The sequence below is a fragment of the Musa acuminata genome, chromosome BXJ1-3 (assembly GCF_036884655.1).
Source record: "Musa acuminata AAA Group cultivar baxijiao chromosome BXJ1-3, Cavendish_Baxijiao_AAA, whole genome shotgun sequence".
NCBI lineage: Eukaryota > Viridiplantae > Streptophyta > Magnoliopsida > Zingiberales > Musaceae > Musa > Musa acuminata.
The window spans coordinates 283,971-300,149 of record NC_088329.1 but is presented as its reverse complement, the minus strand read 5'-3'; the positions used below and the strand labels follow the sequence as shown (position 1 = coordinate 300,149).

The 16,179-nt window shown below is 38.2% G+C and overlaps 2 protein-coding genes across 2 annotated transcripts; both read left to right on the top strand.

Moving 5' to 3' along the window:
* Nucleotides 1-1,593: 1,593 nt before the first annotated feature.
* On the top strand, nucleotides 1,594-11,207 carry LOC103977298 (protein PAF1 homolog). Its single transcript, XM_009392780.3, has 12 exons — nucleotides 1,594-2,923; nucleotides 4,046-4,114; nucleotides 4,600-4,707; nucleotides 4,796-4,976; nucleotides 5,068-5,147; nucleotides 5,260-5,379; nucleotides 5,988-6,093; nucleotides 7,457-7,543; nucleotides 7,739-7,807; nucleotides 7,969-8,040; nucleotides 8,115-8,276; nucleotides 10,742-11,207. The coding sequence occupies exons 1-12, from the start codon at nucleotides 1,914-1,916 to the stop codon at nucleotides 10,868-10,870; spliced, it is 2,193 nt and encodes a 730-aa protein (XP_009391055.2). The 5' UTR covers nucleotides 1,594-1,913; the 3' UTR covers nucleotides 10,871-11,207.
* Nucleotides 11,208-12,992: 1,785 nt separating this feature from the next.
* LOC135614319 (dehydration-responsive element-binding protein 2C-like) lies at nucleotides 12,993-15,523 on the top strand. The gene has a single exon (XM_065111546.1). It carries the CDS (start codon nucleotides 14,925-14,927, stop codon nucleotides 15,510-15,512), a length of 588 nt encoding a protein of 195 aa, XP_064967618.1. The 5' UTR covers nucleotides 12,993-14,924; the 3' UTR covers nucleotides 15,513-15,523.
* The last annotated feature ends 656 nt before the right edge of the window (nucleotides 15,524-16,179 follow it).

Here is a 16,179-nt window from a genome sequence, read left to right as displayed (position 1 = left end):
TAGCTTAGCAAAGTGCTTCGGCCTCCTCCGAGCAGGCACCCGATTAAAAGCCAATAGTCCATCCATCATATATCGTCATCATCATCTCGAGAATGAGCTGTGCCGACGGGTGTTTTGTATGGAAAGATCCAGCATCCTTCATACCAGTTCGATTTTGACCGAACAAAGCCTGAGCTCAAAGACTGACTGCACACAAAAGCATCGTCTGCTCTAAATCCACCTTCAGAATAAGAATTTACGACTGCTCTAACCCAGCGGACAGTTTACTTTCCATACTTATTTAGTTACGTTAGCATCCCAATCTATACATTTTAAAAAGTTATATTAGTATCTTGTAGTTATGAAAGTGAAACATCTAATTTTATTTATCATAGCGTCATCGATTCTATCAACGAAAATATAAAATTAAAGGATAAAAAGATAATTTTAATGTTTCAATTAGTGATGCGAATGATTTTGTGGATGAGGAGAGCGGTAAGGAGATGTGAGGGTTGCTTTGTATTTACATGGATATTGTCACAATTGTCAAGTTACCCTTTCGCCTTTCTGCATTTGTATCAGAGTGGATGTAGCTATCGAGCGATGAAGGGGCCATCGATGCAGATGTCGAATAGTGTCGCTCTGCATCTGTATCGACGTTGACATAGTTGTCGAGTGACTCTCACCTTTCGCAGTCGCTCTTCTCATCCACAATAACTACTTGTGATACTCAGTAGCATCGTCATAGGCCACCACTAATTGAAATATTAAAATTATTTTTTTACCTTTTATCTTTATGTTTTTGTTGGTAAAATCGATGATGCTAGGATAAATTAACATAGATATTTTACAATACAATTTTTCAATGTGTAAGGACCGAAATACTAAAGGTAGTTAACCACGTATGATAATATATAATTAGGGTATGATTTAATTTTTAGATTCTAAAAGTAATCTCACGGATAAGCCGTTGAATCCAATCGATTTCAAATTAGGGATAATAATGTTTCGGATCTTTCTAAGCTCCCGTTGGATTGGTATGAGCCAGTCAAATATGATTCTATTAGAACATTTTGGGTGAATCGACGAGAAAGAAGAAAATTTTTAGTCAATCATCCATCTTATTTTCTTTCTTAGGGATCGATCCATCCATAGGGTGAATCGAGTAAACATGTTACACTATACTAATGTCAAGAAAACACTGCAATGAAATTTTTATACTATGCTATAATGTTTTTATACAATATTAGGATAACATCATTATAACATAGTACCAGGAAAATATGGTAATGTTTTTTATACCCAGTATTTATTTTCTCGTATTATTCAAAAACACTATAATAATGGTAAAAAAAAAAGAATGAAAAAGAAATAGATAAGTAGGCATTCCTAGTATTAGAAAAACAAACAAAAATAATTTACTTGTAAATAATTCTGAAAATAAAGTCAGCCCCACTTCCTATGAAAACAAAAAAAAAAACAAAAAAAAAACAGACTTAATATTTTCACCAAATAATAACACCAGCAGAAAGAATAATAATGATAATAATAATAAATTAATTAATTATCGAATCAACAAATTGGAAGTTAAACTCGAGCGCCCGACCCGATACAACCCACCCGATCCAATTCCATCCGACGACACCGCATCGATTTCCTTTCGAGGTCACATCTTTCTCCTTCCTTCACCTCCGGCGATTCCTACATCACAGACTTTGCGGACTTCCACCCGCTTCTGCTACCAGCCATCGTCACCCTCCGCCCCATCTTCTCCATCACCACCGCCGCCGCCGTCTCTACCTCCTTTTTAGTAGTTCGTTCCTCCTCTTCGTTCCTTCCCTTCCCTTCCCTTCCCCTATCTCTTCATCTTTAACCTAATTCTCGGCTTCAAGAAGCCATCGTCTGCGTCGATCGAAGTATCTAGGTCGCCGGGAATGGCCTCCTTCAGGCCCTTCCACCCTCCCCCGCCGCCTGCTGCAGCGCAGCCTCCCCCGCCGAACCAGAGCGCTCTTCCGCCTCCCCCTACCCTCCCGCCGCCTATGAACCCGCAGTTCCAGCCCTACCCCCAGCACCGTAACTACCCTGGCTCCGGCCCCGCCGCCGCCTCCGCCGTGTCTGGTTATGGCCGGATTCCGCCCGGCTCGGCCTCCCGCCACGGTTTCGCTGGCCCCTTTAACCCCCCCGCCGGCCAGCAGCAGCCGCTGCCGCCCGGGCCGCAGCAGCAGTATCCGTACGCCCCTCATCTTCATCAGGCACCGCCACCGCCGCCACCTTCGGCCTCCTATCCACCACCCCCGCCTCCACCCCACCTCCCACCGCAGCCGCAGCCGCAGCCGTCGATGTCTTATCCTTCTTCCCAGTACCCTCCTCACTATAACCTTCCGGCCCAGCCGCCCCCACCGCCCCCTCCGCCTTCCTCCCCGCCGCCAAACCCTTCCGTCCCTCCCCCACCGCCGCCCCCCATCCCCCCTCCGTCAGTCCCGCCCCCTCCCCCTCCTTCGTCCAACCAGTCCCCGTTGGTGCCACCAGACGTGGGTCAACGTCATCAGGGCGCTAGAGAGGCCCTGCCCCCTGGGAGGCAGCAGAAGCTATCTCTCCCGCCCAAGCAGCAGAAGCCTCCTTCTGCACCTCCCGCTGGAAGGGTTTCGGTCCAACCTGGAGGCCCCAATGGGACCTCGATGAGGGTGGAGACTGAGGAGGAGAGGAGGTTGAGGAAAAGGAGAGAGTATGAGAAGCAGAAGCAGGAGGAGAAGAGGCAGCTTTTGCTGAAGCAATCACAAGCCACTGTGCTGCAAAAGACCCAGATGATGGTGTCAGGCAGCGCAAGGCCACATGGCTCCATCACTGGGTCTCGTATAGCAGAGCGCCGGACAACCCCATTCCTGAGTGGGGAAAGGATCGAAAACCGATTGAAAAAGCCTACAACTTTCATCTGCAAGATGAAGTGAGTAGGATTTTCTTTCCTCACGTACTTGTTATGGAAAGTACTATTATGGATAAAGATTTGTCAAGCAAGAATCTACTATTTTCCATTTGCAAACTATAGTACTCTTGCTGTGGTTGCTCCTTTGTATAATTTGATTTTGATCTAATTCTTTCAGATTATCTTTCTAATAACTGGAACATTGTTCTTCTGGTTTATACATTTGCTTGTTTAGAGAATGTTGATTGCATACTGAAAAATATGATAGCTAGGATCAGCACAAGTTATCTGTTACATGCATTACCTCTCAGTTTGCGCTGTAACAGATGATTGACCCATCAACACAATTTTGGATCTGTTTTCTTGAATCAGCCATGGTGCTGGAATTGCAGACAGTCGTGTTCAGACATGTATATTCTGGAATAACCCCTGGGGATATTTTAGATGTCCTTTTGTCTATATAAATTTTATTTAAAGTAAAAGCTGAGCCATGATAACTGCAAGTTATGCCTCAATTTTATATCCTACATGGTAGTTGGGATCAATTTCATTTGAACTAGGTCATTTGAGTATATACCAAGTTTGGTTTGGACATCTTTGATGACATCAACTGAACCTTAGCACTCAACTACGACACACAACTTTATGTTATCTTGTATCTTTTGGACTTCTTTTACCTGTGGTGAATCATTTTGTTAATGACATGCTTAATAATACTATGTAAGGGCCTGATTTAGTTCAGTCAGAAGTTGATTTGTGTTCGGATTAAGGTTTCAAATGCTGGTCGAGCCAATATGTGCCAATAGGTATTTTCCAGTCTGTTTGACCACCAATATCTGCCATCGGTATTGGCATTATATGTAGAACCTTGGTCAGGATTAACTATACTTATTGATAAGGTGATATATTCATCCTCAGCATCAATTCTAGTTAAAACTAAGTAAAATCTGTTGACTTTGCTCTATAAATTATTTATTCATTATTTGGGAAGAAGCCTTGACAGATGTATACTTCCTTGCCTGCAGATGCTCCATCTTTTCTTTGATGTCAATTTATAATATGACTTTAACAATTGCAAATAGGCCTCCTTCTTTCCTTGTCATGTCTTGCATTATTTGTCACTCATTCATTTTTTAAATCCAGGTTTAGAAATGACTTGCCAGATCCAACCGCACAACCAAAGTTATTAGCTATGCATAAGGACAAAGACCGGTATGTATCATATTTTGCTCTTTCAAATTTCTCATTTTGGCTTAATATAGACATAGATATAAAAAAAGATTAACAATTTAAAAGAAGTTCATGGCTTTTGCTTGACTCTCATAATTTTTTTCTTTTAATCCAGCATATTCAAATTCAGGGATTAGTTTTGTACTTAAATTTGAAACTTAAGTTGTTGGTTGCATTATGCACGAGTACCCTTTTCTTGTGGAAATATGAACAGTGGTCACCGACAGTAGCAGGTGGTTAAAAAATGAAATATGCTATGTGAATATTGTTATGTTGAGTTCATTGTTGGAGAATTGTTTTTTTTTGCAACTGTTGAACAATTTATTTATGTGATGTTTTATGACCCAAATTTGTACTGCTAACATTATCCATCATTTTTATCTGTTTTTTCTCCTTGGAATTTACTGGTGGAGATTTTTACTTTATTCAAATTTTAATACATGAGAATTATGTCTCTCTGTTGGCAGATATACCAAATATACAATCACATCCTTAGAGAAAATGCACAAGCCTAAACTCTATGTTGAACAAGATCTTGGGGTACCTCTTGACCTACTTGATATGAGTGTATACAAGTGAGATTTTAGAGCTTTGCACTTGATTTTTCTATACCATAATGAATGTCTTTAGTGTCTCAGATAACGTGTTTATATGCTTCTCTAGTCCTTCCGCTGTTCGTACTGCCCTTTCTCCCGAAGATGAAGAGTTACTGCTTGACGACGAGGTAGTAACTCCTATCAAGCAAGGAGGTATAAGAAGGAAAGAGCGACCTACAGATAAAGGTGTTTCATGGTTGGTTAAGACTCAATACATTTCTCCCATCAGCATGGAAGCTGCAAAAATGGTACAGAACATACTACAGTGTGATATTTTAGGGTTTATTTTTACTGCCAGTAGCTTAGTACACAAACATGCTAATTGATCTGGAATTGCAGTCTCTTACTGAGAAACAAGCAAAAGAAATACGAGAATCAAAAGAAGGTCGAAATCTTTTCTTGGAGAATCTTAACAATAGGTATATTGACATGTTAAATGTTAAGTCAATTTACATATTTTTTATGATGCCCTTTACTGGGATCAGGAGCACTGCCTTATGTTTCTGTTTGATCCCTTCTTTATTATGTCAGGGATAGACAAATACAAACCATCGAAGAATCTTTCAGGGCAGCCAAACTGCCCCCTGTCCATCAAACGAAGCCTGAATTAGAAGCTGTGGATATTTTGCCTTTGTTACCAGATTTTGACCGGTTTGTACTTTTCATTTATGCCAGCTACTTATTTCAGTCTCACTACCAGTCATAATGGCCATAGTTATTTATGAATCTCTCTTCATCTGAGCAGCTAATTGTATTATACACTTTTTTTCATTAGCATGATCATGCATGAGATGCATGAATATTCAGTAGTGATAACTGTTATTGGGTTCCTTGTTATATTCTTGGAAGAAGAAAATCCAAAAGTTATATTGGACTTCCACCAGTATGTTGAAGGTCTTCATTAGTGATTACAAATTAAAACTTGAGCAACTGAAGCATGATTTTTCACAGGACAATATGTGGGTTGCACGGTGTCTGCTTAACTGATGCAAAATTAGATTTATTATACAATTTTGACAAATGGATAGCGTTGATTGTTTTTCTATCATCGAAATCCTTTTTCACCTTGGGAATTAGTTTTGCTTTTTTAATTGATTCACATGTAATCTATAATTTAACTTCTCTTGAAGAATATGTTAGATTAAACATTTTGATCAATCTAATTTTGGACTATTTTGTTATCATTTCTATTTATCTAATTGATGTCTGCAAAAAAATTAATATTAGTCATAACTGAGTGGACTCGCTCACCATGCCAGGTGCGAAGACCAATTTGTTATGGTAAATTTTGATGGAGATCCAACTGCTGATTCAGAACAATATAACAAGCTAGACAGGTCTATCCGTGATGAGCTCGAGTCTCAGGTGAATTTTTTTCATATGTTCTCTAGTATGAACTTGCATGCAAGTTCAGATGCTATCAATATGCTTTCTATTCTCTGGTTGTTTGTTGTTTTTAGATGTATGAGTGAGCTCAATATTTTTTTAAAGTAAATTAGTCTTTTTATTAATTGGGGAATCTATTTTTAGCATATAAATTTTGTTTTAGACTGACAGAATCATGGTTATTGATTAAAAACAACCTGGTAGGTTGTATCAGTTGATCTTCAGTTTTATGCTGTAATCTCCCCTCTGTTGAATGAGAGCTGCTAGGCTACCAACTGAAGAACCACACAAAGACTGAAATAAGATCCAAGGCCATATATGGAGGATTTAGAAAGTTGAATGGTTGTATAATAAATGTTTTAGTTAATCAGCAGGATTGATTGAATTTCAGTCTGCCTTTGGTTTTGGCTGATGGCCGTATTAAAATATTTGGCAGCTTCAGTTATTTGTGATATTCTGGTTGATTTTTGAAGTTTAACTTTTGGCTGTATTGAAAAGGGAATTTTCTGAATGTCAATTGTTTGACCAGTTTTGGATGTAAAAAAGTATTTGTTATACACCCAAGTTAATTTATGGGCATGTGTTTGTCATACACCCAAGTTATCCAACATCTGGTGTGGGCTGTCTTGTACATATGTCAAGACCATACCTAACTTCAAAGAACAAGGCTTGAGAATTTTTTTCTTTTTCTTTTTGTTTCTTTGCTGAGAGTTGGGTGGGACGCATGTGGTTTTTCTGGGCTGTGACAGCATAAGCAGGTAAGATTCCTTGTGTGGTGCCTGCTTCACACTGACATAGTATGTTGTAGTCAGGATGAGGAGGCATGATCAAATGTGCCACCCATGAGCCTCAGCTTTTGACAATTAGAACATGCAACTATTGATATGATCCTGGTCTTGAAACTTTCTTTTTCAAGTGGTGATATCGTAACATTGTATGCGCTATTGCTGGCTAGTTTTGGATGCTGGATTCTATTCTTCATAATTTTATCATGTCAAATATGTGAAAGAAACCCTTTTGTAGAACAAATTTCTCCTTTAACTTCTATTTCATCTTGAACTTTAGTCATTATAAGTTCTCTAATATAAAATGTTTTAACCTCAATCTGAAACAAAATTGTTATTGTTTTTTGTATGCTGTGGTCCTAGAGTAATAATCGTGTGAAGTGATCTTGTGTCAGATTATTCTATACATCAGTGTCTATGAATATCATTAATTGTTGGTGTTAACTTGTGGGTGACAATTATTACAATGTATTTGTTAAACTGGCTTGCAGCATATAATTTTTTTTTAAATCTTAATTTTACATTAGCCTACATTTTTGGTCTTTTTTATTTTGTAGGCTATAATGAAGAGCTTCATAGCCAATGGCTCAGATCCAATGAATCCTGAGAAGTTTCTTGCGTACATGGTTCCTCAACCGGATGAGGTATATAATATTGTTTGTTACCTTGCCAGTTCATTTGTGACGCTCTGCATTGTTAGGGTGAATGGCTTACCAGTTATGTTGCAATAATTTAGTTTTACTTGTTTTCTAGAAATTGTTGAATTGCATTAAATATTCCTTCAATAAACTGTTTATAAGTTGTAGCATCACTCTGACATTGTTCATTACCATTGGCAGTTGTACAAGGACTTAAAATCTGAAAATGAAGATACATCATACTCCTGGGTTAGAGAATATCACTGGGATGTATGTTTCAAATTTGTTCCTCTCCTATGATTAATACTCTTCATTTGTTGTACAGGCTACAGATCCAAGATTGCATTATAGAAAAATTTGTTTCATGACCATTTAAGGGCAAAAAAAAAAAAATCATATTTTCCTAAACAAATTCCTTCTGTATGTTGCAGGTAAGAGGTGATGATGCTGATGATCCAACAACGTACTTCGTAACTTTTGGAGAAAAAGATGCCCGCTACTTGGTATAGTTATCTTAGTCAATTTTGAGTTAGAGGATGTAACAATCGTTTGATGCATAATACTTCATACTATGCAGCCCTTGCCTACAAAGCTTGTTTTACAAAAGAAGAAGGCAAAAGAGGGAAGGTCTGGTGATGAGATCGAGCAGTTTCCAGTGCCATCAAGGGTGACTGTGAGGAAGAAATCAACTACTACATATGGAGAACCAAACGAATATGGGGAAGCATCTAGAAATAATGTATAGAAAATTTCAGTTCTGAATTCCTGCTACAATGCTCCATAGATCATGTTTTTTAATTATGTTCTACACTGCAATTTCCTAGGAATCAGTCACTTTCTAGATTCAATAGCTTCATAAGTTATGGCTGTGCTTTCTAGTAATAAACTTACACACAGATGAAATATCTAGCCATCAGACTGTTTGATTGTTTGTTAGCTGGTGTTCACCTTGCTTTTGTTGGTAACATTAAATAGTCCTGTTGCTGCATATTGTTTGAGTATGTTGTGATCCAAGTGTTGTTACCTTTAAGGCTTTAACTTCAGGGAGCATATAAACATAACATGGTGCATTACAGGAACATTCAGATAATATCACCATGTGTTTAGTATTAAGAGTACATATTTATTTACCGTTAAAATAAGAAGTGGATATGATTTATCCGTTCATACGTCACATATTAGATGAAGTGTATAGATGTTCGCATGCTCACACATGTTGTCATGGTTTCTCATGTTCATAATGTAATATAAGATGCATGAGATGTTCTCATAAGCCACAAACATTCGTATAACTGTGTTACTTTTACAGTTGTGTTTAAATTCTGTTCATGCAACATATGTGTGTGCGTGTGTGTGCGTGTGTGGAAGTATGTGTTTATTTATGTATGTATATTGAGATTATATATATATATATATATAGACATATATATATATATATATGTATGTATGTATGTATATATATATGTATATGAATATATATATGTATATATATGTATATGAATATATATATGTATATATATGTATGTATATATATATATATGTATGTATATATATATATATGTATGTATATATATATATATGTATGTATATATATATATATGTATGTATATATATATATATGTATGTATATATATATATGTATGTATATATATATATATGTATGTATATATATATATATGTATGTATATATATATATATGTATGTATATATATATATATGTATGTATATATATATATATGTATGTATATATATATATATGTATGTATATAAATATATATATGTATATAAATATATATATGTATATATATATATACATATATATATATATATACATACATATATATATACATACATATATATATACATACATATATATATACATATATATATATATATGTATGTTGAGAGCAGTTATTTATCTTACGATGCCTTACTAGTGGCTAAGAATAGTATGTGCAACCAGGTGCCTATGCATATACTTGCAGATGTCCATCTATGTTTTCTTGACAGGCATAGCTTCATCTCTATTTGCATTCTTGTATTCATAGATAAGGTCTACATATATAAATTGTTTTACATTTTGGAATAATTATGCTTAGTTGAATCTAATATATTGTTGTAGGCACCCTGCACACTGCCTCTCTATTGGAGAAAGGCATTGCAGTGGCCTTTGTTGTCCTAGTCTCCAGTTTGGGCTATTCTTCTTATTCCTGGCCTTCTTCAAGCTCTCCTGAATGGAAATTAAGAGCATCCCAAAACATTTTCACTATCAAGTTACCCATCTTCCTGCTCTTACTGATCTTCACACTGACCAGAAAAAGATAAAAGAACATCTATTCCTGGGCCAAATGGGCGGATTTACTCGAGAACACAACTTTTATATATTGGCAAGGAAAATAACACTGAAATTTTCTTGGTAATATTGAGAAAATCTAACTTTATATAGGATACTATTATCTATAGCAATCACAGTTTAAATATCTAGGCAGACATGAGGTTCCTACTGATAGGCAAATAAAGTTTTCATTTTACTGATCTGAGTACACAAAGGTCTTTTCTTTCTATTAGTTCTTTGATTGTTACCAAGTGATTCTGAAATCTGAATACATTAAAATAGTCTTCTTTGAAATTTTGGAAACCTACCCTCTTGATTTTGGATACTTGATACATTTATTGTTTCTGTAAGTTCATTGAACTTAATGTCTTAATTGATATTTGGGCATGCAATTTCATGATTATATAGATATGATGTTTAAATATTGTCTGTATGTTAGAATATTTACTTAATGATTTAGTTCTTTGAACCTCTTAGGAATTCTGAGTGCATACTAAACCCAAGATGATTAAGTGTATGGGTGGATATAGATTTAAATCCTCTTGAATGTTAAATATAGCTCTTACTCAAGTCTGTTGAATCTAACATGTGTTCTCTATATGCAGAGTAACAATTACATATTGTTAAGAAACCTTGAAACTTTGAAACTGTCATCTTTTGTTTCTTGTATAGAGATATTCTCTTATTGGTAGAAATTCGTTGTTTCAAATCTTTGCAGTTCTGCACGGGACGATATAGGTAACATGTGTTTGTTATGGACTAATGCTTGCATGATACTAATGGTGCATCTGTTATTTCAGAAATCTTTATCTTAGTGCAGTTACATTATATTTTGAAATCATCCTAATAATTCTGAAAATGTACTATAGGAAAAACTGGATGTCAGGAACATAAAGCGAGGACGTTCCTCAATGGATGATGACCTTGAAAGGCAGCATAAATTTCAGAGAACAGAAGATATAGATCAGTTCAGTGGGGAGGAAGATATGTCTGATTGACTGTGACAATATGTCAGCATCGCCATTGCAGAGTTACTTCTGGTGTAGCATCATCATTTGCTAATCCCGGTGAATGTATGGGTCATCAAAGAAGCCCGTTTGACCGAAATGGATGTCTATTTCAGAACTCAGAAGTCACGTAAGGCAAGATGGTGATATTTCCCCCCTTACCAGTATTAGTACATAAGTTTTTGGCTTACATGTCAAATGTGATGAAGTTTTTCAAGCCGTTCAAGCATTATATAGCTGTCATTTTCTTGTCAAGTTTATTACCGAGAATAGATGTATGTTTTTTATTATATTGGGTTTCATTTATATGCTGCAATGCTTTGATGTCTCTTACTATGAGTTTAGGCCTTTTTTTTTTTTCTTTAACCTGGGACTCATCAGCCGATCATCCTGAATATAGATGATCCAAACTCTTATTGTGAGGTGAGGTTGAATATTAATGAATGTTATAATGGATCTTATGTAACAACGAGACACTGCATTAGTGAAATTATGGGGTTTGGTTATTGATAGGTAGGTGAGCTGGTGAGCATATTTAAATTGCTGAGAGGACGATGTGTTGGCCAAATAAGATGTTGTCTTCCTCGTTAGACCTGCCACTGCCTGTATGTATGTTGTGCAAGTATCTGTTCTGACATTTATCGTGTTGCGGTATCAGATGAATGTATTTCCTGTGAAATATCTTGTTAGTAAAACTAAGATCTTCAATGCTTGTTTGTGTTGGATTTATTCAATGCTTGTTTATATAAATAGGTGATGTTTTTCAGGTGTATTTTGATGGTTTTAAGTTTTGGTTGTCTGAAGTAGAATATGATTTAGATCTAAAGCATTTGCCAATGCTTCATATGGTACACATGGAATCCTTAATGTTATTAGAGGTTACTTTGAGCCTAAGAGGAGGAATATGATGGAGCTCAATCTTAGATCTATTAAGTGGAGAAGATATTTAAAGTTATTATTAAACACAAGGGAGAATCAAAATGTGCCTTTAAATTTTTTTTTTCATTTTGAAAGGTAAGATAGAGACTCTACAAAGGTGTTTTTTTTATTCAGTTCACTTGGAGAAGCAACAACAAAAGTTTCTTAGCATCTCTAGAGGTAATTTAAGAATGTATTAATGTATTTTATGAAAAGTATTTTCTTGATTCGGTTCACAATGTACACACCTTAGGAAACTCTCGAGTACAACCCGAGCAGACGCTGCACCAAAATGTAGACGAGTAGTTACCGAAAGTAAAGATGTGGAGAAGGCTATGCGACTCGGGCAAATAGCGGTAGTGAGCTGCTCCCCATCTTCACGGTGGCCTACTGTATCAATCATCCCCTTCACCACCATCACGTTGGCGTAGTACACCTCCAGCTCCAGCTCCCTCAGCGCCACCATCAGCCTCGCCGCCGGGTGTGCCCTCCTGTCGCATTGCACCCGTATCATCGCCTCCTGACGCGGCAGCTTCAACTCCACCTCCACCTTCCCACTCGTTGCGGTCTCCGATGTCGTCACCCGTTCGTCATCGCCTTCGGCTTCTTGAAGGTACTTGCTCCCTTTCTAAAGCTATTTGGGATCATTTCTAAAACTATTTGGGACCAATAAATACTCTTATTATGTTTGCTTACAAGAGTATGAAAAACCTATGATATTAAAGTATTGAATCTTTTCTTCCTTAAGTTTAAAAATTATTCTAAGGAATATGAGAATTCTTTTGTAAAAGAGAGAAGTAAGAGTTCTCTCATAAACATATGAAAAGGAGAAATAATTGTAACAATGGTAGTTGATCTTCGCCCATTGAAAGAAGATCTTTAGTAAAAGCCGATGGCCTCAAAGGAAGAGAATTCGGAAGTGGATGTAGGTCGGGATGATCGAACTATTATAAATCGATTTGATTTACTATTGCATATTGACCTACTTAGTAAGCAATTCTTATTCGCACTTCTTGATAATCATATTTTTAATACTTGTTTCATCAAACAAACTTTCAAATCGAAATTTTTCGAAAGCACTAATTCACCCCCCCCCCTCCCCTTATAGTGTCTTTACGATCCTAACAATTTGATGCATGTGTGTATTGTGATTATTATTATTATTGGGACTCATGATAATATTACGTCGGTAAGCGTGAGGCGATTAGATTGACCCATGTGGCCTTCCATTGTTATAGGAGAAATCGATTCCCAACATAGGTTGAGTTGGTCTGAGTCCCTCGAGGCTCGCCTATATTGCGATTCTAGATCTTGCTTACGACGTAAATATGTAATCGGTAACCTGAGGACATTGTATACTTGGTCGAGTGCCTCAAGGGAATATCGTCGAATTAAACTCATCTTGTATTGATGGTAATGACTTAATATAACATCATGATTGGTCGAGTCCTTCGAGGCCATGATGGTTCAGAGGTCGAACAGGATGAGAATCACAAGGAGTTATTATCGGCAAGTGTTGCATACCTTTTCGGGATTAGTGTAATTAGTCAAGTCCCTTGATGTTACACTAAGACGTCGAATGGATCCCGATCCCCACTAGAGATCCGTTGGGGGTCTCTAATTCACATATCGGAGGGAATTGTGTGTTTCGCGAGAAAATAGTAGGAACATATTAAGATAGAAATTTATATAATTGTTTACTTTTCTATAAAATCTACATGTTATTTATTTTGCTATATCTTTATTTTTAGAACATGTCACTTTTAAATCACTTATGTGGCATAGTTGATATCAACCGCCTCACTACTCCAAACTACATAGATTGACTCCGCAACATGAGAATCATTTTCATAGTAAAAAAAATTGCGTACGTCTTTGACATAGTGATGACAGACAACGATAAGCTGATTCCCTTATATTGTGACAACTACGAAGCAATTGCTTGGGAACTCGGGTCTCATTAGAAGAGTTCTGAGGAGGTTCCAACTTATTAGAGAGAGAATGACCCGAGGAAATGTAGCAGTGGAAAGAGTTTCATCTAAAGATAACATTACTAATTCATTGACGAAACCGTTGTCTTAGATTATCTTTAAACATCACAAGGGTTTGATAGGGATCAGACACTTAAGTGATTGAGTTTCGTCAAGTGAGAGATTGATAGTCATAGGTGTACTAGTCATATGTGCCCTGCAAACCAATCACGTGAGTGATGACACGTGTGATTGGCTTTCTTTCTGGAATTTAATTTTTTGTTCTTTCGTTGCGCATGTAATGGTTTCCCAACACTCTTTTCTTAGCTTAGGGTCAACTAGCTTCTTAAGAGGGGGCACGACTTGAATTGCTTTGTGATACTATGAGGATGGGGGCTCTCCGCCTCCTTTTTATACATGAGGAAGAGCTGATGAAGTCCTAGCTAGGTTAGAACTTGAAGAGTTAAATCATTCTCATTTGAGTATTTGTAAGACTCTGTTTGGGGCTTCAAATTTTAGTAGAATTTTGATCGGAACAGATATATACTAGAAATGTCTGTAATTTTTATTGCTTAGTCAATCAAATTTCTTGTTTCTCTTCTAAAGTTTTATTTTTTCTTTTAAACTAAGAGCATGGATCTCAATTTTTTGGGATGGCGGAGATTCCATATCTAAACCATTCATTTTGGGTAAATTGAGTTACAAATTCTTTTCTTTTTTTTGTTTAAAAAAACTATGGTTTAAGATTATATGGTACTAATATTTTATTAAAGAGTGAGGCGGTCCCTCCGACGTTGCGACCGTTCCTGCAGCAGATCCCTTCTCCGCCACGGCCGTCCACCCCGCGGCCGCCAGCTCCCAAACCCACCTGAAGTCATCGCATGCATCAGCAACCTCCAAGGCTTCCCCACGAAAGCCGGGAAGAGCCCGTTTCCCGTTAGCCGACACTTAGCATCGGAATCCCACCCGGCGCCGGCAGCAGCCGCCGCGTGTCGCTGGCTCTCCCCCCTCCCCTCCCTCGTCATAATGGGCGCCGCTCGCTTTCCCTCTACATAGTAAGTTGTTGGTGCTGCTTGCCACCTGTCGGTGCCTTTTACAGGACAGAGGTTTGCTGCGTCGCCACCTTCTCCCTAGCTGCAGCGAGACGACGGGACGGCATGGGGCCTGAAGAGAAGAAGCAGAAGAAATGCTGCCCTCTGAGGAGGTCAAGGAAGGGCTGCATGAAGGGCAAAGGCGGGCCGGAGAACCAGGCGTGCACCTACCGCGGAGTGCGGCAGCGGACGTGGGGCAAGTGGGTGGCGGAGATCCGCGAGCCCAACCGGGGCGCCCGCCTCTGGCTCGGCACCTTCAGCTCCTCCCTGGAGGCTGCGCAGGCCTATGACAACGCCGCGCGCAGCCTCTACGGTGACTGCGCCAGGCTGAACCTGTCCGACGACTCCGGCCCCAGGCGGCCGTCCGTTAAGTCGGAGGCCTCCTGCTCGCCGACCTGCTCGACGGAGACGAGCACCAGCGAGTCAAGGGCGACCTTCCCGGGGAGCGTCCAGTCGCCGGCGGGTTATTTCTGCGGCGGCGGGGGGGGCCTTGACGACTTCGATGACTACGTTACGGGATTGCCGAAAGCTGAGGATTTCGGGCTGGAGGCTTTCAGTGACATTCCGCTCTTCGACGACGTCGGCTTCGCGGAGACAATGTTCGACAAGGAACTGCTGAGCTTTGACGCCATGCAATTGTCGTGGTGTTCTTGAGCAGCTGCTCTCTCTCTCTCTCTCTCTCTCTCTCTCTCATATATATATATATATATATATATATATATATATATATATATATATATATATATGGGGGTGTGTATATATATGGGGGTGTAATCGGATATGTAGTGCAAGTAGATTTCCATGAAAATATGTATACATATGAGGTGATGTTGATATTTCTTGGCAAGGAAGAAGTGATGTTAGTTAATGTCTATATAGACATACGTATGTATGAAGGAAGAAAAGGCTGAAGTCAAGTGTTGTTCCTCATCAGAATCATGGTCAGTGGAAAAGGAAAGAGCAGGCAATCTATTGTGGATTGATTGATCAGTAGATTACTAAATTGATTTCCTTGGATGTGATGGTCACTTCAATGGCGAACAAGAAGAAGAAGAAGGTACATTGCAAGAAAGGGGAGAAGAAGAATCAATCCTATCTATTAGTTTGAATTTGTCTTATATGATCAAATTCTTATTAATGTGAGGCTGATAAAAGGTTGAGATAAAAATAAAAATTATATAATGACTAAAAATTCAAGTAAAGAATAGCCGATCGATCCCCACATGAATGAAACTTGTAGCACTGTTAAAAGCGTGCATCTTTCTTTAACCGCTTCCATTCATGCGGCTTCACCGTTGTATAGTCTGTTAAAGCTCGAGTC